At 58.0% G+C, this 27,727-nt stretch overlaps 1 protein-coding gene across 4 annotated transcripts; it reads right to left on the bottom strand.

The window, feature by feature from the left end:
- Positions 1–355: 355 nt before the first annotated feature.
- On the bottom strand, positions 356–24,014 carry ANO9 (anoctamin 9). 4 transcript variants are annotated; one of them, XM_060404388.1, is made up of 24 exons: positions 23,949–24,014; positions 15,848–15,922; positions 15,619–15,744; positions 15,292–15,434; positions 14,091–14,137; positions 13,907–13,965; positions 13,752–13,825; positions 13,401–13,535; positions 12,897–12,993; positions 12,719–12,779; positions 12,561–12,643; positions 12,202–12,306; positions 11,941–12,102; positions 11,823–11,859; positions 11,502–11,613; positions 3,445–3,502; positions 3,241–3,338; positions 2,980–3,107; positions 2,747–2,899; positions 1,856–2,003; positions 1,226–1,327; positions 1,061–1,154; positions 855–964; positions 356–782 (listed from the first exon to the last, which is right to left on the bottom strand). In XM_060404388.1, exons 1-24 carry the CDS (start codon positions 23,997–23,999, stop codon positions 755–757), a joined length of 2,286 nt encoding a protein of 761 aa, XP_060260371.1. In that variant the 5' UTR covers positions 24,000–24,014; the 3' UTR covers positions 356–754. The 4 variants fall into 4 exon arrangements, with proteins under 4 accessions (XP_060260371.1, XP_060260373.1, XP_060260372.1 ...); XM_060404390.1 differs by having other exon boundaries at positions 15,619–15,690; XM_060404389.1 differs by lacking the exon at positions 23,949–24,014 and adding an exon at positions 22,560–22,645.
- Positions 24,015–27,727: the final 3,713 nt, after the last annotated feature.

The raw sequence follows: 27,727 nt of genomic DNA, 5'->3' as shown, positions 1-27,727 counted from the left end.
GACCTACATTCAGATTTCTCAGGAGGCAGGTACAGTGGTCTGGTACTTCCATCTCATTAATAATTTTCCAGTTTGTTGTGATCCACACAGTCAAAGGTTTTAGTGTAGTCAGTGAAGCAGAAATAGATGCTTTTCTGGAGAGCCCTTGCTTTCTTGATGACCCAGCAAATGGCAGTTTGACCTCTGGTTCCGCTGTTTCTTTAAAACCCAGCTTGTAGGTCTGGCAGCTCTCAGTTCAGTTCTGCTCAAGTCTAGCTTGAAGGATCTTTAGCATAACCTTGCTAGCATGTGACAGGATTTTGAGTATAACCTGGCTAGCCCTGAGGGCAGACATAATCCATCAGAGACCCAGAAATCTACAGAAAAATTTTATTTCATTACAGAAATTTCTGCTGGTTGAAGGGAGCCAGGGGGTGGGGCAAGATCTGGGGCCCAGAAGTGAGAGGGCGGCCCCCTGCACTGTGGCTGCGCAGGAGCCTCTGCCGCTGCCCGCCCTCCCCTTCTAGGGCTGGCAGGAGCCCCTGAGAGTTCAAGTCACAGTGCCAAGCCTGAGCCCTAGCGCATGGAGTAGGCCTCGCAGACCACGGACAAGGGTGCAGTCCACAGACACCCCAAACACACACGGGCCCCCAGGGCCCCCACAAGCACTCGGGTCTCCTTAAAGCTCCCCACACACAGCCAGCCAGGCTGGGGTGGGAGGCGGTGTGGCAGCTCCTGAGTCGTGGGACTCCGGGCACCACCTGCGCCGGGTCCCCTACACGTCCGTGCTCTTGGGGCTGCAGCTGGAGGCAGGAAAGGGGTTGAGTGGGCCCACCCCAGCCCCTCCCCACTCCCAGCCAGCCCCGCCTCTCCACCTTTTTTGCCCCAGTCTCTGGTACTTCTTCTTCAGGACTTCATTCTTCACAGACTGTGGGACATCAGGTACGAACCAGGCCGCAATGAGCTTGATGCATAAGGCCACGTGCTGGGGACGGCAGACAGGGGACGTCAGAAGGGCTGCACAGGGACGTCAAGGGTCAGAGAGCTGCCCCACTCCAGGGTCCCTGCCGTGCGGGCTCACCTCGAAGAGGATGAGGAAGGCCAGGCGGATCGCCAGGAGGAACCAGTGCTGCTCCGAGAAGTTGGAGTCCTGGGCAGAGAAATAGTCCCGGTACCTGGGGTGGGGAGCAGATGAGGTCAGGGGTCAGAAGTTCAAAGGGTGCTCACGGGGGGTGGGGGTCCAAACCTGCACTCGGTCACATTCTCCCAGCCCTCGACTTTGGCAGGATCCTGGAAGTCTTTGGTGTGGAACACAGACAGACTGTGGTTGACATAGCCGGTGAGGCAGCTGCGGGCAGAGGACAGGAGCTTGGTGTGGCCCCTCAGGCTTCCGGGGCGCTGGCTCGAATCCAGCCCGACGCGGCGGGGGCCGTCAGGGTGGGCCGCGGTGCAGACCCTCTCCTCCTCCTCTGTACACGGGAGATGGGCCCTCGGGGAGGCTGAAGGGACTCGCAGGGGCTGGGGGAGCCTTCCTAGGAGAGACCCCTGGAGACCTAGCCCCCCGAAGGGCTGGAGGAGCTGGATGAGGACACCGTGCAGACCCCACAAAGCGCCTGACTTCGGAAGGGGAGTCACTCCCACGGTGCTTGCTCAGAAGACAGCTAGCTCTGGGACACTAATGCCCTCCTGGGGTCCAGTCCGCACTCCCAGGCTCCACCCCGGGTCTGCAGGTCAGCACAGGGCAGGAGCAGACCACCCCAGGAGAAACTGGGAGCATCAAGCCCTGCCCTGGGCTCCCCTGGGGTGGGGCCAGTTTCGCAGGGGCCTCTGGACAGTTGGCGACTCCCCCAGGGGCGGTGTGGCAGCGTCCCCTTACTCGACTTCAGACTGGGCGCCTCTCCGGCAGGGGCCATAGCGGTGCTTGTACACCGTGCGGGGGATGAACTCGGATGTGAAGGCGATGACCATCCCGTTGGCGATGACCGCCAGCACGCCGATGATCTCCAGCACCTGCAGCCAGGCCCCTGGGCCACCGGAGGGAGGGAGGCCTGGTCTGCCTACGAGCCTCCTCCCCCGGCCCCATTGATTCCCCAAGGCTGGGAGCCCAGAGGGCCAAGGGCCTTGTCACACTTATGCCTGTGGCGACTGCAGGCGCCTGGTGAGGACCGTCTTGGCCAAGGCCAGCAGAGGGCATACGCCACTCTCCTGCACCCTGCTTCTTGACACGGACAGTGAGAGGCCCAGGTCTCCATCCCCCATGTTATACCTGGACCTTTCAGCTGCCCCCAGGCCTGCTCTGCCTCCTAGGCTCCCCCACCCAGGGCAGGGGCAGACCCCCTCACTGGTCCCGGGACAAGGCCTTCCTCCCAGGGCTCTCTCCTGCTGCCCTGTCCAGCACTCCATCTCCTCGCTTCACCCCTGACCCCATCCGCCCCGGCAAGGCCAGCTGAGGTGACTGAGTGCCTGCCCCCAGCGGCTGGACATCTCTCCCCCGGCTTCCTGTTCTGAGAGTCCAGCCTCTCTGCACCCACTTCCCAGCGGCTCTGGCCCTTCAACCCGACGGGGGGGGGGGGGGGGGGGGGGGGTTGGTGGGGGCATGCCAGCCCCTCCTCTTCCTGGGGCCTGGGCTCAACCCCCAACCCATGCAGACCCTGGGAAGGGCTGGGGGCCGCCGCGGGGTGAGGGCCCCTCTTGCCCCCCAAGGCTTAGAGCTGGGGTTTCAGGGAGACTGGCGCGCTGGCCGCCCCGCCCCTGGCCGGCCCCTGACCGATGTCCTTGGCCTTGCGTGGCACCAGGCGCCGCTGCAGCCGCACCATCTTGATGGCGTCCAGGCGGATCTCCACGAGGTTGCTGAAGAGCGCGAGCAGCGGCGCGAGCGGGAAGGCAGCCACGAAGATGGTGGTGAATCCGTACTGGATCACTGCGGGCGGGGGCGGTCAGCCTGCGCCTCCTCGCCGGCCCCTCTGCCTGCCCCTCGGCCCCCAGCCCCACCCCGCGTACTCATCTCCATGAACTCGTTGAACAGGCTGAAGGTGTAGACTGGGTTCAGGCGATAGTTGCGCTGCCAGTGGCCCAGCTCGGGGTCCTGAGACGGGGCCCGCAAGGAGCGATACTTGTGCGCCAGCCACCTAGGGGTCAGGAGAACCGGGTGGAGAACGGGGAGGAGCAGGGGGCCCGGGCCAGGGCCGGGGGCGGGGCGCGCTGCGGTTCGGGACTCCCTGCGGTGGGCGGCGCCCGGGCGGGGCTGGGGGGTGTCCTCACGGCTTCAGATACTCCACGCAGTTGCTGAGCGTTTGCTTCAGACCCATGATGACGGCCATCTGCACGAACAGGTCCATCATGCAGCCGCTGAGGTGGCACTGCAGAGGCAAGGGCGGGAGGTGCGCGCGGGCATGGGGCGCCGGCAGAGGCCAGGAGGGAGGGCAGTTCGGGAAGAGGGCAGTAGGGCGCCCGGGACAGGCTGACCTCCTCCAGCTTCCACAGTCCCGCCAGGCGCACTGTCTTCCCGGGAGGACCGTTGATCCTGCGGAGGACAGCCAGGCTGAGGGAGGCGGCAGGACAAGAGTGGGATCGGGGCACAGCGGGCCCTGGAGGGGAGGGAAGCAGACCCGCCCCACAGGTGAGCAGCGGCCAGATGTGAGCCTTGTGCCCAGACACGCCTGTGGGCACGTGCTGGCACACACAAACCGCTAGACCATTCAGGTGTGACCTAAATCAGACCCCTTACGATTATACAGTGGAAGTGACAAACAGATTCAAGGGACTAGATCTGACAGACACAGTGCCTGAAGGACTGTGGACAGAGGTTCGTGACATTGTACAGGAGGCAGGGATCAAGACCATCCCCAAGAAAAAGAAACGCAAAAAGGCAAAATGGTTCTGCTGCTGCTGCTAAGTCGCTTCAGTCCTGTCCGACCCTGTGCGACCCCACAGACGGCAGCCCACTAGGCTCCTCTGCCCCTGGGACTCTCCAGGCAAGAGCACTGCAGTGGGCTGCCATGTCTGTCTGAAGAGGCCTTAAAAATGGCTGAGAAAAGAGAAGCAAAAGACAAAGGGGAAAAGGAAAGACACACCCATCTGAATGCAGAGTTCCAAAGAATAGCAAGGAGAGATAAGAAAGCCTCCCCCAGTGATCAGTGCAAAGAAATAGGGGAAAACAGTAGAATGGGAAAGACTAGATCTCCTCAAGATCAGAGATACCAAGGGAACACTTCATGCAAAGATGGGCAAAATAAAGGACAGAAATGGTCTGGACCTAACAGAAGCAGAAGAGACTAAGAAGAGGTGGTAGGAATACACAGAAGAACTGTACAATAAAGAACTTCACGACCCAGATAACCATGATGGTGTGATCACTCACCTAGAGCCAGACATCCTGGAATGTGAAGTCAAGAGGGCCTTAGGAAGCATGACTATGAACAAAGGTACTGGAGGTGATGGAATTCCAGTTGAGCTATTTCAAATCCTCAAAGATGATGCTGTGAAAGTGCTGCACTCAATATGCCAACACACTGGAAAAACTCAGCAGTGGCCACAGGACTGGAAAAGGTCCGTTTTCATTCCAGTCAAGGAAAGGGAATGCCAAAGAATGCTCAAACTACCACACAACTGCACTCATCTCACACGCTAGTTAAGTAATGTTCAAAATTCTCCAAGCCAGGCTTCAGCAATACGTGAACCGTGAACTTCCAGATGTTCAAGCTGGTTTTAGAAAAGGCAGAGGAACCAGAGATCAAATTGCCAACATCCGCTGGATCATGGAAAAAGCAAGAGAGTTCCAGAAAAACATCTACTTCTGCTTTATTGACTATACCAAATCCTTTGACTGTGTGGATCACAACAAACTGTGGAAAATTCCAGAGATGGGAATACCAGACCACCTGACCTGTCTCCTGAGAAATCTGTAAGCCAGTCAAGAAGCAACAGTTAGAACTGGACATGGAACAACAGACTGGTTCCAAACTGGGAAAGAAAAATGTCAAAGCTATATATTGTCACCCTGCTTATTTAACTTCTATGCAGAGTACATCACACAACATGCTGGGCTGGATGAAGCACAAGCTGGAGTCAAGATTGCCGGGAGAAATGTCAGTAACCTCAGATATGCAGATGGCACAGAAAGCGAAGAAGAACTAAAGAGCCTCTTGATGAAAGTGAAAGAGGAGAGTGAAAAAGTTGGCTTAAAGCTCAGCATTCAGAAAACTAAGATCATGGCATCTGGTCCCATCACTTCATGGCAAATAGATGGGAAAACAATGAAAACAGTGACAGACTCTATTTTTCTGGGCTCCAAAATCACTGCAGATGGTGACTGCAGCCATGAAATTAAAAGATGCTTGCTCCTTGGAAGAAAAGCTATGACCAACCTAGACAGCATATTCAAAAGCAGAGACGTGACTTTGCTGACAAAGGTCCGTCTAGTCAAAGCTATGGTTTTTCCAACTGTCATGTATGGATGTGAGAGTTGGACTATAAAGAAAGCTGAACGCCGAAGAATTGATGCTTTTGAACTGTGTTATTGGAGAAGACTCTTGAGAGTCCCTCGGACTACAAGGAGATCCAACCAGTCAATGCGAAAGGAAATCAGTTCTGAATATTCATTGGAAGGACTGGAGCTGAAGCGAAGACTCCAATAGTTTGGCCACCTGATGCGAAGAGCTGACTCATTAGAAAAGAAAATCATGCTGGCAAAGACTGAAGGCAGGAGGAGACGGGACGACAGAGGACAAGATGCTTGGATGGCATCGCCGACTTGATGGGCGTGAGTTTGAGCAAGCTCTGGAGGCTGGTGGTGGACGGGGAAGCCTGGCGTGCTGCAGTCCATGGGGTCACTGAGAGTCGGACACGACTGAGCGACTGAGCTGAGAGCAGAGTTCACATGCCAGCTAAAGAGCATCCAAACAAGACTCGAATAGAGAAGCCTTGTTCTTTGGTAGAAAAAATTAGGATCGTATGCTTGAGACAGACAGAACGACAGGCCCCCAAGGACGTCCACATCGTGACTCCTGGCATTCGTTATGGGACACAGCAGCATTAAGCGTGCCAGTCAGCAGACCTTAAAATGGACAGAGAGTCCCGGGTGATGTACGCGTGCCCACTTTAATCACCAGAGCCCTTAACTGAGGGAGGAGGAGTCGGGGACAACGAAACGAAAGGGACTCAGCCTGACACCCCTGGCTGTGCAGACAGCAGGAAGGGGCCAGGAGCCACAGACTCCAGGCAGCCTCCAGAAGCCGCAAGGAGCAACAGCACGGATTCTCCCCGGGGGTCTCCAGACAGAATGCAGCCCTGCTCACACCTTGACTTCAGTCCAGCAAGACCCTTTCTGGACTCGGCCTCTAGAACTGTCCATAACGTGTATTGTTTAAAGGCACTAAGTTGTGGTAAAAGAAAATTAATACAGTATGTAGGTCAGTTCTCCCTAGAAGAATGTATAGCTTCCCTGCAATCCTAAGGCAAACCCCACAGAATTTTGATGGAGTTTGACAAAAATGAAAGTTCGCCTAGAAGAATAAACATGTAAATAACTACAAAAAAGGAAAAGTGAAAAAGAAGAGAAAAATAAAATTAATGCTAGTAAAGCGTAACAGAGTAAAATTTACAGAGTAAGATACTAGACTATAATGACCGGAATTCACAGAAAGAGCGAAACATTCAGGCAAATGATGGGACTTGGTGTGTGCAGAAGGTGGTGGTGGTGGTGGAATAGTCAGCAGATGGTTTGGGGACAGCTGGCTGTCACTTGGAAACAAAACAAGCTTCCCTCCTGTGCCCCTTGCTGCAGAACCAGTTCCTGCAGATCAAAGATCTGAGCGTTTAAACTATTGACACCATAAGCACAAAGGAAACCACAGCTGAACACACTGTTAATTCTGAGGAGGGGGAGGCCTTTTTGAGCGTGGCATGAGAAACAGGAACTGTGAAGAAACGTACTGATAAACCTCGTAACAAAAAGAAGCTGCCTTCAGAGGAACACGAGAGACTGCCTAGGCTTTCGCCTCCTCGCCTGGAAGCGCAGCCTGCAGGGACGGCGCACGGGAGGAGCCAGAGTCGGCCTCGTCTGCTCCTCCGCCTGCTGACTGTGTGACCCTGAGGAGCTTCTTAACTTCTCCATCAACCCATCTGTGAAATGGGGTTTACAGTCCCTGCCCCGCAGGGCATGTTGACGAACATGACTTAGGATAGAATGTGTGAGTATCCGTGACGTGAGTTATTATTATAAAGACATATTCCACCTGCCAGGGAGAATCAACTGAGTCCTTCGTTATCCAAAGTCAGTGGAGGGCTGCAAATCTTCAGTCGTGAGGAAAAGCAGCTAGACAACAGAGAGAGACTGCGGCGAAGGGCCAGGAAGATGGACCCTTTAGGAAATGAGACGAGGAGAGGAAATGGGATTCCTCTGGTGGCCCAGGGGCTAGGACTCCGAGCCCCCCGTCCCGGGGACCCAGGCTCAATCCCTGGTCAGGGTACTAGATCCCACAGGCCGCAACGAAGACATGGTGCAGCCAAACAAATATTTAAAAGAAAAAAACTTAAGGGGAAGAAAGAACATTGATGTCTTCAAGAGCGTACTGTATCTGTGGAAACAAGAAAGGGGCACCGTAAGGATAACAAAGACCAAAAATCTCTCAGAAATTAAGACTTTGTCTTAAAATTCTTAAAAGAAAACAACAGAAGGCAAAAAAGACAAAGTGAGAGAACTTCCTCCAGACGTGGAGTGCAGAGACAGAGAGACGGGCCACACGAGAGAGAAAGGCAGAGGCGCAGAGGACAGCCCAGGAGGACCAGGACTCACAGGAAGGGGAAGCGAGGGGAAAGCTTACAGGCCTGAGGTTAAAAAGAAGAAAAGTTCGCGAGCTTAAGCAGGACGTGGCTCTTTCACTGGAAGGTGCCGACAGCTGCCCAGCACAGCGCGGGAAGCAAAGACTGACCCCGAGTGTCCCCCTGCTTAAAGAGAGGACCCTAACTTCAAACTGAAGACCCCTCTGCCAGAGGGAAAAAGTCTAGGTCAACTAGGAAAAAACAAGACTTAGATTTTCTGCACCTTCTCATCACCCATTTTGCGCGTTCAACGACAAAGGAGCCATGTCTTCGAAGTTCTACAAGGGAAAGCTGTTTGGAAGCTAGACTTCTCTACCCAGCCGTATCAGTCACGTGCCAGGGCAGAGCATGACGCCTTGAGACACAGAAGAATTCAGAAAGTTTACCTCTCCGATGTACCTTCTCAGAATATATGAAAGCGAAAACCAAGAAAGAAGGAGGCTTGGGAATCAGAAAGTGATGGTCCTCACCCAGGAAAGCAGCAATGGAAGCTCCAAGAAGACAGATGTGCAGGAGGTGCGGAGAGCAAGCAGCCCAGGCTGGGAGAGGGCAGGGCTCCCAAGGAGGCCCATGGACAAAGGGACCCCGCGCAACAGACAGTTTGCACAGACATGCAAGGGGGGAAAGGCAGCTGGGAACAACAGGAAAAATGAAGAGCTGTACGACAAAGAAATGGTCAAAAAAGAAGCAAAGTAAAATATGACGTGATTTTAAGAACGTCGAAAGAGAATCCATTTGATCTTGAGATTATGAAAATGCTCAGATGATATGAACAGTTTATAGAAACGGAAATTTAATGACCAATAAGTATCTGGGAAGAAGCTGGATTCTCACTAATAGGTTTTAATAAGGCGCGTTGAAAGATGAGAAGCGTCTGTTGGTCAGATCAGCAGGGGGTGTGCACACGTGCAGCGCGTGTCTCTGTGAGTCACCACAGTGCTTCTGGAGGTTGCTTTAGCAATGCTCATCTCCACGTAAACGTGCACTCCCAACTTTCAATTGAAATGGCTGGCTGCCGACACCCATGGCCGGGCATCACCTCAGAGCTGGGAGGGAACTGGAGAGGCCTGCAGCCCACTCGACACATCCTGCTGGATCAAACCTGCAGGGCTGACGTCTGAACAGCCGGCAGCCCCTCCGAACAGCCGGCAGCCCCGCCTCGCCCGGAGCACCCAGGACTTGGGCCCCGCTGGTGGGCCGGGGGCACCCGCTGGATGGGATGCACGCCTGGCTGAACCCCTGGGCCTCCTATCTGACCTCTAATCCCCCTACACAAGCGAAAAGACAGAGACACTTCCAGGGGGGTGAACAACCAAAGACTCAGATCTCAGGGTTGAGCCAATGGACACCGAGACCCCGCGCTATCCCTCCCCCAGCTGGGCTCCCAGCATACCAAAGGCATCCTCCTTTCTCCAGGCAGGACACCAGGGATTCCCCTTTGGGAACTGACAGAGCAAGAGGCCCCACCAGGAGACACGTGGTCCAGAGCACCCTGGCACATGCCTTTCTCAGTTAAAGACATGTGTCCAAGAATAAGACGTCGAAGGAAGGTCTCTAACACCAGAATCAGAGACCAGTCAACAAAAGAGCATAAAACAGTTGCAAGGAACAGAAGCAGCGCCAGAGTGGCAAGAAGAGAGGCCACGTTCTCAGACGAGAAAACCCTGGTGTCCAGGCAACACCAAGAGGGGGCTGTGAAGACCCTGAAACGGCGACAGGAGTCCTCTGAAACTAAGAACCCAAGGGAGGCACTCCAAGGAAAGTTCTGAGAAACTGGGACAAGGATGGGAGGAAAAAGCGAAGAAAACTGGATGATAAATTCAGAAGATCCGATTTCCGAACAAAAAGAATTTTCCAGACAGGAAGAGAGGGAACCAAAGGAGGGGGCTGTCAGACACATCAGAAAATCACTGAGACGGAGGGACCTGAGGCTCCAGGCCCAGCGAGCACCCGGTAATTTCTTTCCACTTGATCAGCCTGGATTCTGCACTCCTGGCCAGCGCAGGAGTGAGGCCTATGGAGGGAGACAGGGCAGGAGCGGGCTCTGAGGGACCAGGGTTCTGGGTCAAGTGCTCTTTAGAGGCCAGGAGAAGGGCAGCAGTCAGCGGCCAGAGGCGGCCCCGGTGTGGGGCGGGAGAGGCACGGGCTGGGGACGCCAGAAACTGGGCATGACAGGGAGGAGGGCATTTGAAAGGGACACGCAGGTGCGTCTGCATGGTGGCGGAGACCGTCCAGTAGAGACAGAAACGCTGGTGTGTGGAGGGCAGAGGCGTGAATTACTGAAGCAACGTGCAATGAGAGACAGCCACTGACCACACTGCGAAGAAGTCTCCGGAGACGGAGACTAGTGAGAAGACGCAGAGCCAGAATCGCGCTGCCGCCAGGCCTGTGGAGCAGAACCCTGGAAGCCAACGAAGCTATCCCTCAAGCCTGAAGAAGACCACACCCAGTGCAGCACCCTGCCCCCAGCAGCCGCGCAGCGAGGCCCTCAGTAGAGGGACCTGGGCAGGTGATCTCCCGCGCACCCTTTCTCAGGAAGCCCCTGGAAAACTTGAGGTCCTCCCTGGCAGAGGGGGATGGGCTCGCCAGGATGGGAAGGCCAAGCAGAGCCGGGAGACGGGGACGATGCCAGGAAGGCCTCTCCAAGAACCTCATGATGTCTTTCAGTGAACTGGGAGGGGTTTTCTGTTTTCAAAGTTCTGCTAGAGGGTTTGGGGTTAATGAGTCTGAGCAAACCCCAGGAGGCGGTGAAGGACGGGGAGCCTGGCGCACTGCAGTCCATGTGGGTCACAAAGAATCGCACGCGACTCAGCGCCTGAACAACAGCAGTGTAACTTACAAAAGTTGAGCAAACGCGGAGAACACGGGGAGCGGTTACTTTCTTCCGAAAAGAAAATGTCGATTGGATCAAAAGGTTAACTCCACGAATTGGGAAGGTGGGGAGAAGTGTGTGCCTGTGCCTGGTATATGAGACGCCCACTGCCACTTTACTTACAAAGCTCAAAACTGGAATTAACCCGAATGGCCACCAACTGTGGTTAAATAAATTCAAGAACATCTCTCAAAGGAATGCTCACGTATGGCTTTAAAAACAAAGCCTCCCCACCCTTGCGGACAGGGAAGGTGCCTACTGTGTGCTTTCAGGGGGAGGCAGAGAGGATAATTTACATGACAGACCACGTACGTCAGCGGTGTGTCTGGGACTTCCCTGCTGGCCCCGTGGCTGAGAATCCGCCTGCCAGCGCAGGGGACACAGTTTCAGCCCCTGGTCCAGGCAGATCCCACACGCCGCCACAGGGCAACGAGGCTGGCACCGCGACTGCTGAGGCTCGTGTGCCCAGAGCCACGCTTTGCGGCAGGAGCCACAGCAAGGGGAAGCCCTCACACGGCAACTAGAGAGCGACCTCAGACCATCACACGTGCATAGCAGCGAGGCCACGGCCCAGCCAAGGCACACACACACGCTCCAAAACAGGCGCATCTGTGCGTGCTTAGATGTGTGAAGACATCTGGGCAGACGCAACAAACAGTGCCATCTCTGGGGACGTGAACTGGACAGCCGGGGGTTGACTGCGCTCTTCTTTCACACATTTTGGTATTAGGTTTCCACGTGTTCTGAGCTTGATTCATTTTGAAAATTAAAAAGAGCGCGCATCTCCATTTCCAGGGTTAGAGAGCACGTGCGAGCCGGCGGCCCGTACCTGCCCAGGATGAAGGCGACATAGACCAGGGAGGAGAAGTGAGCAAAGAACTGCAGAGTGAAGAACTTGACAGTGAACTTGCTCTCTCGCTCGGAAAAGGTCCTGGGCTTCTCTGGAATGAGACGTGGGCCATCCTTCCCCCAGCTCTTCCCCCAGTGACAGCCCACGCCCAGCCTGTCCATATCCTGAAAACTTGGGTCACCTGGGACCCTCACCTGTCTCCCAGGCGGGATGCCCTGGCCTCGCATGGGCCCCATTTCCCCACCCCAGGGTTCCAAGACCCCCAGCCTGAATCCTCTCCCCGCAAAGCCCTTCTCTCACCAAAGTCACAAAGCTTCAGGGCCACATATTTGTTGATCTGCAGGAGGGGAGACAGGGCTCACCTTGGACCTGGGCGGAGCCGCACCCTGCCCCGCACCCTCCCCTGGCCCGGCCCTACCTTGGTCATGAGGATGATGGTCACGTAGTGAACCAGGGCCCCGCTCACCACCACAGCCGTGGTCACCTGCTCCCCCAGGAAGGGCAAGGCCGAGCTGAAGAGGGCGGCAGCCAGCACTCGGTAGACCACCAGGACGTGGGCCATGCCGATCATGAGGCAGATCTAGGTGGCGGCAGGGTGGGCGGGCTCAGGGAGCTGCCCAGCTGCTCTCCAGCCTCCGGGTGGCGGCGGGGTGGGCGGGGTCAGGGAGCCCAGCACTACCATCAGGAGGGACAGGAGAAGGATGACGGCGCTCCGCAGGTAGGAGTGCCGGTGCAGCAGCGGCTGGTAGTCCGGGCAGGTGATGAGCCCCAGAGCCATTTCCTCCTGTGGAAGGCACCCAGCTGGCCTCAGAATCCGGAACTGCCTCAGACACAGAACCCCTGGGGCCCAGGATCCCCCCTCCGACAGAGGACCCCCTCAGACACAAGAACCCATTGGTCACTGAACCCACTCAGACACAGAACTCCTGGGACGTGGAACCCCTCGGACACGGGAACCTTCGACGGGAAGCCCCTGGACACGGAACCCCTCGGACTCAGCAGCTCTCAGGGCCCAAGCCAGCCGCCGGCCGGCCTCACCTGGTCCTCGTCCCACCCGTACAGCTCCCACTGAAGGACCACTCGGGCTCGCTCCCGCTTCCATAGCTCCAGGAACACGGTGGCTGCGGCAGAAAGCGGAGGCCTCAGGGGCGTGTCTACGTGTGTTGCTCAGGTGACCCCAGGTCCGGGCGACTCACCCCACAGCGCCATGAAGATGGCGAACAGCACGGTGCCCTCGTTGTCGAAGAGGTGGGTGAGCTGGAGGGAGGGGCACGTGGGACTGGGGCGGCCTTCCCCCCCCCCCCCCCCCCCCCCCCCGGGCCCAGGCCTCCCCTTCCCCGGGAGGACCTGCTGGGCCCGCCTCCCCGCGCAAACCTTGGCATAGGCGCAGGTGTCTGAGAGCCGCTGGAACCTGCGGTTGTGGTCGCCTCGAGGGCACATGTAGATGTCGTGGGCCTTGCAGATCTCCTTGCTGAGGGCGCAGGGACCGAGTTGGCCGCTGAGCTTTCCTGTGGACCCTCGAGGGGCCCCTCCCTGGGCCGCCCCTTCCCTGACTCCGCCCACCCTCAGCTTCAGGCCCGCCCCTTCTCTGGCCCCACCCCACCCTCAGCTTCAGGCCCGCCCCTTCCACGACTCCACCCACCCGCAGCTTCAAGCCCGCCCCTTCCCTGACTCCGCCCACCCCCAGCTTCAGGCCCGCCCCTTCTCTGGCCCCACCCCACCCTCAGCTTCAGGCCCGCCCCTTCCACGACTCCACCCACCCGCAGCTTCAAGCCCGCCCCTTCCCTGACTCCGCCCACCCTCAGCTTCAGGCCCGCCCCTTCTCTGGCCCCGCCCCACCCTCCACTTCGGTCCCGCCCCTTCCCTGGCCCCGCCCACCTTATCTGGCTGGCTTCGAATTGGGAAAACCCGCTCAGGAAGACGACGAGGCCCACCACTGCGGCGGGCACCAGCATGTAAGTGTACCAGCCGAGCCAGGCGAAGTACAGCGCCACTTTCTCTCCGAAGTAGTCCCTACAGGCACAGCGTCCCGTCAGAGCCACTTCCCCCGGGGGTGACGGCCAGCGCCTGGGTGAAGCTCGCCATGCTGGGGGCAAGGAGTGTACCGAGGGCATCTAAAGGTGTGTCTAAACGGTTCGCCAGACAGCTGTTTGCTGAAGGCATCGGTGTATCTACAGAGGGGCATTCTGCCTGCGGGGGGCGCAGGTGTGTCCCCGAGGGCAGCAGTACCTGATGTCACTAATTGGCTGCTTTTGGAACATGCTTCTCCACCGGGCCCATGTCTTCTTTAGGTGCGCCTCCCCCTGGGCACAGGTGAGACACAGTGAGAGCTTCCGGCCTCAAGTCCTGCCCTCAGGGCCTCTCCCAGCCGGCCCACTCCTCACCTCGTGCAGGGGGAACCCAGCCTCAAAGACCCCATCCTTCACCAAATCCTGGAGCGTGTCTGGTGGTCAGAGGGGTTCTCAGGTCAGAAGGGGCGGGGATGAGGGAGGACTCTGTCCCGTTCTGCCCATGCGACGCCCCTCCTGGAGCGCAGCGGCACAGGCCACCTGCCCATCCAGTCCTTACCACCCGCTGCCGTCTTGCTGTTCAGGACAAAGTCGACAATTCGGATTCTAGAACACAAGAGCTGGTTCAGGAGGGTCCTCTGTCTGGCCAGGTTCCAGGCTGCTCTTCATCCTGGCAGAACCCCCAGACGACCAGCCGGGACTGCCTGGCCAGAGCCCAGAATCCAGGACTCATCTGGAAGCACACTTCCTCGGATGCTCCCAGGGTCCAGCTGTGCCGTGGTTGCAGGGTGGGCCTCCCTCAGCGTGGTCTCTCCCGTCCCAAGGCCCCAGTGCTCAGCCCTACAACTGGCAGTGCAGCTTCCTCCAGGATTCTGCACCTCCAATCACACCTCCCACCTGGAGCCCCAGTGTGTTCACAGCACACCCTTCATGTGCACAGATAAATCCTCCTTACACCCCTGTGAGCCATTTTGCCTATGGGAGGCTGAAACTCAGGGAGGGTGAGTAACTTGGCCAAGGCCACACAGCCAGGAGGCAGCCCACCCAGGCACCTGACTAGATCCTGCTCCTCTGGAACCCTTCCTATGAGACACAGGTGTCCCAGGGCCCTCCCCACAGCCTGCTCCTTCCAGGCTCCAACAAGCTGCCGCTACTCATGTGTCTTCCCAAGCCAGCCAGTTCCCCTGAGCTCACAGGAAGCCCCCCTCCATTGCCTCATATCCAAACTCCCAGAGTGTTCCTTGTTGACCTCCCTGACTGGCCCCCGGGGAGTTCAGAGGGCTGGCCTAGGACCAGGAAGGTGCTGGAGGTGGGGTGTGGGGGAGGGCAGGTGGACTGGCTTGGTGGCTAAATGATCAGAGTGGGGAGAAGCAGGTTCCTAGAGAGAGACAGGAGGTGTGCAGTGCCTGGGAGGCAGGGACAGATGTCCAGAGAAGGGCATTCAGTCTGGAGAAAAGAGGTGGAGACTGAACCCAGGGCGACGACCTCAGAACCCAGGAGGGACAGCCAAGGGAGCCCTCCCAGCCTCTCCGAATGCCGGCCGCCCTTTAAGGCTGGCTTCTGGTCTGCATCTGGGGACACAGTCACAGATGTAACCTTCAAGCACATCTTCCAGTATTACAGGCATGGTAAGGAAGGCACAGACGGTTGTCCCCTGTGGCCTCTGCCCCAGGACCATACCTGGGAGCCTTGCTGCCTGTCTGGACCACCATGTAGGTGAGCAGGGGTCCACCTGGCCCCGCTCTGGGCCAGTCTCTCACCTGTTGGTGGCTTGGATAGAAGTTGGCCTGGACAGCTCCCCTCTGGGAACAGTGTCCTCAGGCTCCGTAAGTCTCCGGTACCGGTCAAAGATGCTATTGTCAGCTCGGATCCCAAAGAACTCCTTCCCCTGGTCCTCCATTGCCTGAGGGTTGGGGCAGCATGAGACCCTCTGCCCCACCTTGGGACCCTCCCCCTTCATCCAAGGCCAACAGTCTGTCCCCTCCATCTCTGGCATGAGGCCACAGGCAACCTCCCCAGACTCCTTCCTAGGACCCACCCAGCCCCCTGTGACAGCTGCACCCAGGCAGGGCCCTCAGCCCCCCCACCTTGTAGCGAAAGCCCTGGTTCTCAAGCTCTTCCAGGAACTGCCGCTGCCGCTGGACCTGCCCGGGGTTTCTCTGGGTGCGACAATCGACCACAAACACATAGTCCCACAGCTCAGGGGCCTCGGTCTAGAGGAAAGAGGCATGGGGCCCAGGGCTGGCAACCAGAGCAGGCCGGGTGCAGGGCTTGGGGGCGTGGGACCAAGCCCAGGAGGGGCTCATGCAGGCTCACCTCGCAAGTATTGATGTCCATCAGCGGAAGGCTCTCACCCTCAGTCGGCACCAGGATCCGGAGACTCTCTTCTCCCTGGGGGGTGAAGCGCAGACGGGACAGAGGCTGGCACTCACTGCCACAGTAGCGCGCCTCCCAGGCCGGGTGCTCTGGCACCAAAGGGGTGGTTTCCAGCGGGGCTACGTGCACACCGAGGCTGCAGCACAAATGGCTGGCAAAGGTTTGTTTGGAAACATACAAACAGCACCCCGAATTCATAAGAAAAGGCCGGCAGCCCAGTGAAAATGGGCCAAGATGCAAATGGACACTTCACAGAAGAGGAGCACCCAGGTGAAAACATGGAACTCGAGGGTGAAGCCGTTGGAAAATGCAGGCACCACTGTCCCCCCGCTTGGCAGCAAACGTTTCACAGTCAGTGTTAACCATCCAGGCGTGGGAGTTCCCGGCACTTGCCGGGGCCGGGCTTCAGTCCCAGGTCAGGGAACTGAGACCCTGCAAGCACATTGTGACCAAAAAAAAAAAAAAACCCTGGTGATCTATAAAAATACTGAATGTAACAGAATACTGTAAATCACCTGAAAATCATATAATATTGAAAATAAGCCATGTGTGAAAAAAACAGCCAGGGTGACTCAGCAGCGCCCCATGTGCTGCTGTTGAGCACGGCTTGGCGCCTGGATTTGAGAAACCTCCCAGACCCCCTGGCCTCATTGGAGTCAGACAAAGGTGCGCACACTAGCATATGCCATGCTGAGTCACTTCAGGCGTGTCCGACTCTGTGCGACCCCATAGACGGCAGCCCACCAGGCTTCCCCGTCCCTGGGATTCTCCAGGCAAGAACACTGGAGTGGGTTGCCATCTGCTTCTCCAATGCATGAAAGTGAAAAGTGAAAGTGAAGTCGCTCAGTTGTATCCGACTCCCAGCGACCCCATGGACTGCAGCCCACCAGGCCCCTCAGTCCATAGGATTCTCCAGGCAAGAGCACTGGACATTTCATACCACAACTGGAATAATCCAAGCTCTCGTCAGTTTTCTTCCCAGGTGGCGCTAGTGGTAAAGAATCCACCTGCCGATGCTGTAGACACAGGGGCCGCGGGTTTGATTCCTGGGTTGGGGAGGCCCGCTGGAAAGGGACATGGAAACCCACTCCGGTGTTCTCGTCTGGGAAGTCTCATGGACGCCTGGTGGGCTACAGTCCACGGGGCGGCAAAGAGTCAGACGCCACCAAGTGGCGAACACTTTCAGTTTCACTAACGAACGTCCTTCTGTGCTCCTCCCTCCGGGAGGTGAAATCCTCCCTGTTGAGGGTGGCCTGGACTCAGTGGCTAACTTTCATAAGAAAGTATGAAACGAGTCACTTTACAGAGGAGAGGCCTGGCAGAGGCCCCCAACCCGGGAGACGATGGCCCAGGTGATGGCAAGCAGCAGCTGGTGGTCCCGAAAGCCCAGGGCCCCGTCCCAGCAGGAGGCGAGCCCCAGCCAGCAGACCCCGGAGTCAGGCGGCCAAGGACAAGGGGGACGGAGAGGCCACCACAGACGGGAGGGGCCGTGGGGACGCGGCGATGGTACCGTGGGGGGCCTGCATGATACACTTGGAAAAGCCGGTGCCGTGAGTCCAGGCCGAGTCAGGCTCCGCGCCTGCACCGCGCCCCAGGCGACAGGCCCAGCAGGCCCTGCGCTGTCTCCATGACACTTTAGGAAAACACACAGATTTGCAAAAACTGCACGAGCAGCAGTTGGGGGCTTCCCAAGTGGCCCAGTGGCAAAGAGCCTGCCCGCCAGTGCGGGAGACGGGGGCTCACCCCTGGGTCGGGAAGGCCCCCAGGAGGAGGAGAAGACAGCCCACTCCAGTACTCTTGCCTGGGAAAGAGGAGCCTGTGGGCGACAGTCCATGGGGCCGCACAGGGTCCGAGCGACTCAGCACACAAAGGGGTGGGGGAGCGGAAACGCTGGGCCTGGCACCCAGCTGGGAGGGGCGTCTTAGGCCTCACTGATTCCCGAAGAGCAGACAGCAGGCTAGCAGGGCTGGAGACAAAGTGACCCAGGGCCCCTGCTCTGGAAGAGCCACTGGGCTGAAGGGAGAGGGGGGCACAGGAGATGGGCAGCAGAGCAGGCAGGCAGGAAGGTCATCGGGGAAGCCCCGGGCCGAGGTGGGGGAAAGGCACCGCCTCCAGGGCACCGCCTCCTCTGGGGCCCAAGGTGGGGGAAAGGCACCGCCTCCGGAGCCAAGCGCCTAGCAGGTGCTGAGGCTTTGTGTCCTCAGGCAAGAACCCACCTCTCCCAGCCTTGGGGGGCTTGATGCAACGCGGGCAGCATCCTGCAGCCCTGGCAAAGGGCTGGCCAGGCCGTGTGCGCAGTGAGAGGGGCCCCAGCCGTGTCCCAGCCAGCAGCTCCCCAGGGAGCACGAGGGCCCCCGGAGGGACAGGAAGCCAGGGATGAGGGCCTGGGGGCACTGAGAGCCTTCCTTGAAGGGCCTGGTGGCTCCCCATCCCACCGTGGGCCCGCCGCCAGCCCACCACCCACTACTGCCCCTGGGCAGCCCCGCCCGGCTCACAAGCCTGCAACCCCCCACCCCCGTGCATCGCAGCCGCCCAGTACCCGGCGTCCTGGCCAGGTCTTGCCCTGCGGCTACCCCCGCCGCTCCCCTTCTCCTCCCCTTGCATTCCTGCCTCCTCCAGAAAGCCTCACTGGACTGCTCCAGCCAGTCTGCCCTTGAGGGCTACCAGAGAAAACAGAGGCCACCCATCACATTTGAATTTCAGATAAACAACAGATACCATTTAGTGTAAGTATGTCCCAATTATTGCATGGGACATAACCTATACTGAAAAAAAAATACTGTTGTGTGTGTGAAATTTAGCTTACTGGGGACCTGTTTTTTATTTTGTTTCGCTAAATCCAGGACTCGGCCCCAAATGCCCACCCCCAGACACACCCGGAACTACTGGGTCCAGAGCCAGGCCTGGGTCTGCCCCCTCTCTCCCCTCTGTCTCAGCCACAAAACAGCCGGTTCCAGGGTACAGGACGCCAGGGTCTTCACGCCCCAGTGCAGCCCCCGCCCAGCCGTCTGCCCCGCGAGCACTCACCCCCTCCGCAGGCCTGCCCCCTTCTGCCCCAGCTCCAACCCCGCACCGCCCCAGCCCTCGGACCTGCAGTGGGGTCAGGGCCAGAGGAGAAAGCCGCCTCCTCAGGCCCGGCTGTGCGCGTGTGCTCTGGGCTGAGGCGCCTGGCTCAGCGAAGGGAGTCAGGTCTCACGTAGGTGGGGACAAGGGACGTTGGTGCATTTCCGTCACCAGCAGCCAGTCCTGTGACTTGCCCACTATAGGAGCGAAGCATCATGTGGGACAAACTCGTGAGTGAAATGGGTCCTCACGTACTCGACCTCGGACCCAGGAGGAAGCCTACACTTGCTGGGCCGGGACCCCCTGCAGGACGACCCTCTGAGGGTCCCTTGCCGGAGGCCCACAGAGGCTGAAAAAGAGAGGCTACCTCACATGAGCCTGAGGCTGAAGAGTGCGCAGGACCAGCAGCGGGAAGACAGGGTCCCAGCTGGGGAGACGGGGTCCCTGGGGTGGGGAGACGGGGTCCCTGGGGTGGGGAGATGGGGTACCTGGGGTGGGAAGATGGGGTACCTGAGTGAGGAGATGGGGTCCCCAGGGCGGGAGGACAGGGTCCCTGGGTAGGGAGACGGGGTCCCGGGCAGTGGGGGGGACGGCACAGGGATCCAGACAGGAGGAGGGAGCCTGGGGAGGACCATGCCTGAGGGGCTTCCAAAGGCAGCAGCAGGAGGCTAACGCTCAAGTGGCCCCAGAAATGAGGCTGGGGCAGCTGTCTTTCCCCAGAGATATCACATGACTTTGGGGCATTACCCAGAGCCTCTTGGAAAAGGGGAGTCAGCCTTCCCTGGAGGCTGCTGTGTGACCTGGACCAGAGGGGTCCCACGGGCACTGACCCCCATCACTGGGACACAGCCCCGCCCCGGTCATGACCTGGTCCCCCCAGGGGAAGGGCCGGCAGGCGCAGGAGCAGCAGCAGCCAGACCTAAGCCCCCTGCCCCGTCCTGTCGAGCCACCCCACGCTCGACGTCTGGACGTCTGGTGCCCACACGCTCTGTGCCCAGCGGCCCCATCCCCAGGCCTCCTGCCTGGGCCCCAGGCTCCAGGATCAGGCTGTCCATTGCCCACCTGTCCTCCAGGGAGAGAGGGCTTCACGGATTAGAACCAGGCTCCCCTAAAGTCACCCCCACCTCCAGCCAACCCGACTGCTTGGTGCACCTGAGGCGAGGTATCCGGGAGTTCCGCTGTCCCCGTTCACCAGGCCCTACCTCCAGGAAGCCACGTGTGCCCATCAGGCTCCCAGAGCCCAGGCAGGGGCAGAGGCTCCCCGGGCCCACTTGGCCTTGGGGGTCCCAGCCACACCACATGCAGCTCCCCAGCAAGTCTGCGCACATGGACGGGGGAAGTTCCAGTCCTCCATGGGGCTTCCAGCCCCCACTCCCTGCAGGCCACGCACCCAGTGGGCCAGGCCCAGGACTGAGTCCAGGCCAGAGCCCCAGTCAACACACCCACTGCCTGCTTGACTTCTTTAGAGGCTGCAGCTCCCCGGGAGACCAGCGCAGGTATGGAGGCCAGGCCTGGGGATCCACACTCTGCCTGTCCATCCCCAGGCAGCTTGCAGGTCCCTGGCAGGGCACGGGGACTGCTGTGCGGGTGTGCCTGCCCCCCAGCTCCCGATCCTTCTGGCCGGGCAGCCTACCTGGAGCAATGACGTCACCCCAGCCGCACACAGCAGGCAGGGGCCTCCCCCGACCATCCATGGCCTGCCTCAAGCTTAGGGTCACTTCGCAGCCCAGCCAGCACTCCACGCGCCCCTGGCTAGGCCCCACCAGCAAGCAGCGGTTTCATCAGCCCCACGCTCAGATGTGGAGAGGCCTGCCCACGCATGCAATCCCCCACCTGGCTGTTTCCTCATCTTTCGGGGGCCATACCATGAAGCATGCAGGATCTTACCCCCTGACCAGGGATCAAACCGACGCACCCTGCAGCAGCAGCGCCACCTCCTGGCCCCTGGGCCGCCAGGGAGGCCCCAGCTCCCTTGTCCCCGAGCCCTGTCATCTGCCTCCCTGCTCCCTTGGCCTTCCTTCCCACCATGCCTCCCTCTGTCCATCCATCTCATTTGTCAGGTCACACGTCTGTCTGGTCATCCACCCCAGATGCGGCCTGCTGTGAGTGCAGCCCTCACAGGCAGTGCCCAGCGTGAGTGGACACGGGCCTGGAGAGGCGGGTACCTGCTTGGCAGGGGAGGGAGCCCAGAGTCTGCCCCCGCCCCCTGGTAGTGTGGACAGGGCCTGAGGGGCAGCACACAGCTGGTGTCCAGGGACCTGCTCCAGAGCCTCGGTGCTCAGCACTTTAGCTCTGCAGAAGTGTAAAGGGCAAGAGGGCGGCCGCCAGGAGGTAAGACCAGCAGTTAGCAGAAGCTAGACCAGAGGGCTTCCGAACTGTGGTGTTGGAGAAGGCTGATAGTCCCTTGGATTGCAAGGAGATCCAACCAGTCAATCCTACAGGAAATCAGTCCTGAATACTCATTGGAAGGACTGATGCTGAAGCTGAAACTCCAATCCTTTGGCCACCTGATGCGAAGAACTGACTCGTTGGAAAAGACCTTGATGTTGGGAAACATCGGAGAAGGGGACAACAGAAGTTGAGATGTTGGATGGCATCACCGACTCAATGGGCATGAGTCTGAGCAAGCTCTGCCAGTGTTGGTGATGGACAGGGAGGCCCGGCGTGCTGCAGGCCATGGGTCGCAGAGTCGGACACGCCTGAGAGACTGAACTGCCCTGAGGCCAGAGGGCTGCACAGGCAGCGGTGGGCTTGCACTGCAGCTGGGGCCAGGGGTGGGGGGTGGGAAATGGAAGGGATGTGGCAGGGGAAGGGGATGCTTAGGTCTGGCTGGGGCCGAGCTCGCTCTCTGCTGTCTGTGTCTGTCTTTGCCCAAAGGCTGATTTTCTCGCCTTAGCTCCCTCCCCACCCTCCAACCCCATCCCCAGGCCACCACCCCCCAGCCCCAGGCCCCTCACCTCCCCCCAGCACAGGGCTGGCCTGGGAACCAGCCTCAGCTGCCAAGGCTCCACAGCCCTGGGGCGGCCGAGGCGGAGTGCCAGGCCGCCTGCCTGGCCCACACCTGGGAGCGCCCGGAGGAGGGCGACGGGGAGGCGGGTTTCGCTCTCCACCTCAGCTCGGGTCTCCTCCCGGCCACCCACGGCTGCCCGGGCCTCGAGACCTCGTCCCTTGCAGAGGAAAGAGAGCAAGTCCTCCCGGACGCTCTCCTGCTCTGCCCCCAGATTCCGAACCCAGCAGCCTTCAGCGACTCCCACCCCGGCCCAGGCAGAACCCCCAGCGAGCGGAGGGCCCTGCCGGCCACCCTGGGTCTCCCCAGCCCCCTGCCCGCCGGACGCAGCCGCGAGGTCTGGGGTCCGGCTCCTGGCTCAGCGCCCGGGGGTGGCCACGCCGCCCGACCCCGCTCTCCCCGGGGCTCCCGGCCAGGAGGCAAGCCCTTTCTTCCGTCCTGCCCCAGCCCCGGGGAGCGGGGGACGGGGCCGGGGGACATGACCCCCTGCCGGCCCCCTCCCACTCTGCGGGAGACCGGGGCCCGCGGGGCGGAGGCTGGCGCCTGTCCCGGCGGGCGTGGCCTCGCGCGGACTGGACTCACCCGCATGCCGGTGGGTGGTCGCGCTGGGCTCAGGGTCGGAGGGTCCCGAGGTGAGGCAGCCCCAGCGCCGCTGGGAACCCGAGTGTGGCTTGGAGACGGCCCAGCGGTCCTACCTGACTTCCGCGTGGGACTCACCCCACCCTCCTCCCCGCCCTCCTCGTCCTCGGGTCCCTGTGGGGAGCGGCCCGTGCCTGCCGGCCGGAAGGCACACCCCTCTCCCCCGGGACCTGGGCCAAGCCTCCCACCCTCCACGCGTCCCTTGGAGGAGAAACTGGGGCCGGGACGACGGAAGAGGAGACAGACCCCAGAAAGAAAACAGCCTGCTCCACTCAGAATCCCTGCTGTGTGCACCCCAGCCCAGGGAGGGGGAGCCCGGGGGTCCTGGGGCCACTTGCTAGCCGGCTGCAGCAGGGACTGGACCCTGAGGTGGCAGAGGCAAGAGAAGGAACTGGCTGCACAGAACTGTGAGGCTCTGGAGGAGGAGTCTGGACAAGTGTGTTAAGATTCGTGTGACAGAGACCCCACGAAGCAGCGGCTGAAACAAGCCTGTGTGCCTCTCTCTCCCATAAGTGGCATCTGGAGGCTGTGCTACCGAGCCGGTTAGTAACTTGTTGGTCACGGAAAGCACATGGATCCACCACATGGTTCCAAATGGCTGCTCACGCCCCAGGCCTCACGACATTGCAGCCAGCGAGGGCGCAAAGGATGAAGGAGGGTATCCCCGCCGCCTGTGGTTAGTCACCTGGCTAGCCACCTCACCACAGCTACCTGTGCGGAAGCCTGGGAGGTGTGGTCACTTTTCCTAAGGAGGAAGCTCGTTGTTGTTCAGTCACTAAGTCGTGTCCAACTCTTTGTGACCTTGAACTGTAGCCCACCAGGCTCCTCTGTCTCTGGAGTTTCCCATGCAAGAATACTGCAAGGGGGTTTTTCTTCTCCAGGGGGTTTTCCCCACCCAGGGATGGACCCGTCATCTCCTGCATTGGCAGACAGATTCTTTACTGCTGAGCTGCCGGGGGAGCCCCAGGAGGAAGGTGGAAGGACCCTAACCCTAACTCAACCTGCTCAGGACAGTCAGCACTGGCGAGTTCCCCCACTCAGACGTCACTGCAATCGACAGCAAGCTGCCCTCTCTCTCACTGGTCTCAGTCGGCATTCCGTTTCAACACTCCAGGAACGCTGCCTCTTCCCGTTCCTGCCTTACAAGGGTCTGAGGGAAGCGAAACTTGCGTCTAGCAGCCTTGCTGCTCAGGCACCTCCACCTGTGGCCCCTCGGGGCAAAGGCAGCATCTCCTGCGGGGGGCGGGCCAGGAGGAGGAGCCCTGGCCTGGACCACCTGGGACGTCCCTCTCAGTAAGGACAGAGGGTGAGGGCGATCTCATCCAGGCTTACCTGGAGAGGAAAGCAGTGTGGCTCTTCGGAAAGCAGTCCAGCAATAAGCATCTGAAGCCTAAAAAAGTGCTGATACTTTGGTCCATTAATTAACTTTTTCTAAACTATCCTAACAAAAATTCAAAATATTGAAAATATGTATTAATATGTCCTTTGAGCAAAAAGTATAAACCACTCAAAAGTGAAAGTCGCTCAGTCATGTCCAACTCTTTGCAACCCCATGGACCATACAGTCCATGGAATTCTCCAGGCCAGAATACTGGAATGGGTTGCCTTTCCCTTCTCCAGGGGATCTTCCCAACCCAGGGATCAAACCCAGGTCTCTTGCATTGCAGGCGGATTCTTTACCAGCTAAGCCACCAGGGCAGCGTGGGAACCCTTTACATGATCAGTAATAGGGAAAGGGCTTCCCTCGTGGTCCAGTGGCTAAAACTCCACACTCTCATTGCAACGGCCCTGGGTTCCATCCCTGGTCAGGGAACTAGACCCCTGACCCACACATCAAAACTAAAAATCCTTTATGCCACAGTGAAGATGAAAGATCGTGCCTGCCCCACCTAAGACCTGGTGCAGCCAAATAGAAGGGTAAGTGATAACACGCTAAAAAGTAGAGCAGTACCTGAGGGAACGTGGTGTATCCGCATGCTGCTTACGCAGCCGTTAAAAATGGTGCTTTCAAACCAAAGAGTTTATGACAGCATCAGAAAATGCTTCTCTTATACTGTCAAGTGAAAAAGACATAACTGTAAACGTATACATTTTTATCTCAACCAAGTTAAAATGCAGTGAGACACCAGCAGCGTGGGTTTAACGCTTGATATTTATATTTTCCTGTGGATGGCAGGGGGGCTTCCCAGGAGGCGCAGTGGTAAAGAATCTACCTGCTCACGCAAGAGACACAGGAGACGCGGGTTCAACCCCCAAGTTGGGGAGATCCCCTGAAGGAGGAAAGGGCTACCAGTATCCTTACCTGGAAAAGCCCATGGACAGAGGAGCCTGGCCACAGTGGCCTGGCCACAGTCCACAGGGTCACCAAGAGTCAGACACGACTGAGCAGTCGCACGAGCAAGCACGTGGATGGTGGGACTGTGCTTCTCATTGGGTAATTTGCGTCCTCCGACACACGTCACTTTCGTAAGCTTTATATTACTAAATGCACTTTGTCGTGTGAAAGTCTATGATTATGAACTTTGTTCAGACTCGGCCCCACTCTGGGCCTTGGTTTTGAGGACGTCCTGTGAAGAAGCCACACCCTGGCTGTTGGCAGGGCTGACTCTGCCCTGTCTTGGGCGGAGAACCTCAGTTGAGGTCTATGTGGGCTTCCTGCTCTTCTTTGTGAACCCTGGACCCTGCCTTCTCCCACTGCAGAAAACGCTGTCCACCTGCTGTCTTCCCTCCCAGGGCCAAAGTGCGGCAGGAGGCAGATGCCCCGTCCCTGCTGTCTCTAGGGCGCCACCCCACGGAAGAGGTCCGAGTGACAAGTCAGCCAAGAGAGCCTCAGGCTCATTCCTACCTGGGCAACCTGTTCTTCCAGCCCCAGTGGCCTGGACCCTGGACGTGGTCAAAGATCCTCTGGGATCTTGCTGGGGACCCTCCCCAGAGGTAGCACAGTCGGATTGGCTGAGGCTGGAGCCTCCTGAGTCCTCCCCAGCCTAGTCCCACACACACACCCAACTCCCAAGGCCCCCTCCTCTGGTCTGCAGGAAGCGGGCGCTTGCCTCCCACACCAGGATGGCAGTGGACTGGAGGCCCAGGCCGCTGATGTCCTCACCCGAGGGACACTCCTGTCTCCCTGCTGCTCCCCACCAAGGCCTCTGGGACTTTCACATTTCCGCCGGTTCCTGCTTTCTCTCCTAGGGAGCAGGAGCCCTTCTCGGTTGAGTTTACAGACTTGCTGTTTCAAGTCCCTCCATCAACCCTGAGAAAACTCCCCGGTGGCAGCTGTGCATGAAGGGGGGACAGTTCCACGTAACTCTTCCTCTCTACAGTTTGCTGTGATCCACACAGTCAGAGGCTTTAGCACGGTCCATGAAGCAGTCCGTGAACTGTGAACTTCCAGATGTTCAAGCTGGACTTAGAAAAGGCAGATGACCCAGAGAGCAAATTGCCAACATCCGTTGGATCATTGAAAAAGCTAAAGAGTTCCAGAAAAAATGTCTATTTCTGCTTTATTGACTGTGCCAAAGCCTTTGACTATGTAGATCACAACAAACTGGAAAATTCTTCAAGAGATGGAAATACCAGACCACCTTACGTGCCTCCTGAGAAATCTGTATGCAGGTCAAGAAGCAACAGTTAGAACTGGACATGGAACAACAGGTTGGTTCCAAATTGGGAAAGGAGTAAGTCAAAGCTATATATTGTCACTGCTCATTTAACTTATATGCAGAGTACATCATGTGAAATGCCAGGCTGGATGAGCACAAGCTGGAATCAAGATTGCCAGGAGAAATATCAATAACCTCAGATATGCAGATGATACCACCCTTACGGCAGAAAATGAAGAAGAAATAAAGAGCCTCTTGACGAAAGTGAAAGAGAAAAGTAAAAAGTTGGCTTAAAACTCAGCATTCAGAAAACTAAGATCATGGCATCCAGTCCCATCACTTCAAGGCAAATAGATGGGGAAACAGTGGAAACAGTGAGACACTTTACTTTGGAGGGGGGCTCCAAATTCACTGCAGATGGTGACCGCAGCCATGAAATTAAAAGACACTTGCTCCTTGGAAGAAAAGCTATGACTAACCTAGAAAGCATATTACAAAGCAGAGACATCACTTTGCTGACAAATGCCTGTCTAGTCAAAGCTATGGTTTTTCCAGTAGTCATGTATGGATGTGAGAGTTGGACCATAAAGAAGGGTGAGCACTGAAGAAATGATGCTTTGAACTGCAATGTTGGAGAAGACTCTTGAGAGTCTCTTGGACTGCAAGGAGATCAAACCAGTTAATCCTAAAGGAAATCAATCCTGAATATTCACTGGCGGACCTGATGCTGAAGCTGAAGCTCTAATCCTTTGGCCATCTTATGCGGAGAACTGACTCACTGGAAAAGACCCTGATGCTGGGAAAGATGGAAGGCAGGAGCAGAAGGGGGCGACAGAAGATGAGATGGTTGGATGGCATCGCCAACTCAGTGGACATGAGTTTGAGCAAGCTCTGGGAGCGTCGGTGATGGCGTGCTGCAGGCCCTGGGGTCGCAAAGAGTCAGACACAACTGAGCGACTGAACTGACCTGAACTGAATGAAGCAGATGTGCTTTTGGAACTCTCTTGCTTTTTCGATGATCCAATGGATGTTGGCAATTTGCTCTCTGGTTCCTCTGCCTTTTCTAAATCCAGCTTGCACATCCGGACGTTCACGGTTCACATGCTGTAGAAGCCTAGTGTGAAATATTTTGAGCATGACCTTGCTAGCATGTGAAATGAATGTAATTGTGAGGTAGTTTGAGCATTCTTTGGCATTGCCCTTCTTTGGGATTGGAATGAAAATTGACCATTTCCAGTCCTGTGGCCACTGCTGAGTCTTCCAAATTTGCTGGCATATTGAGTGAGGCTCTTTCACAGCATCATATTTGAGGATTTGAAATAGCTCAGCTGGAATTCCATCACCTCCACTAGCTTTGTTTGTAGTGAAGCTTCCTAAGGCCCACTTGACTTTGCATTCCAGGGTGTCTGGCTCTAGGGGAGTGATCACACCATCATGGTTCTCTGGGTCGTGAAGATCTTTTTTGCACAGTTCTGTGCGTTCTTGCCACCTCTTCTTGGTATCTTCTGCTTC

Source organism: Ovis aries, chromosome 21 (assembly GCF_016772045.2).
Source record: "Ovis aries strain OAR_USU_Benz2616 breed Rambouillet chromosome 21, ARS-UI_Ramb_v3.0, whole genome shotgun sequence".
Lineage (NCBI taxonomy): Eukaryota > Metazoa > Chordata > Mammalia > Artiodactyla > Bovidae > Ovis > Ovis aries.
The sequence above is the reverse complement of the archived record's forward strand: the minus strand, read 5'-3'. Positions and strand labels throughout refer to the sequence as shown.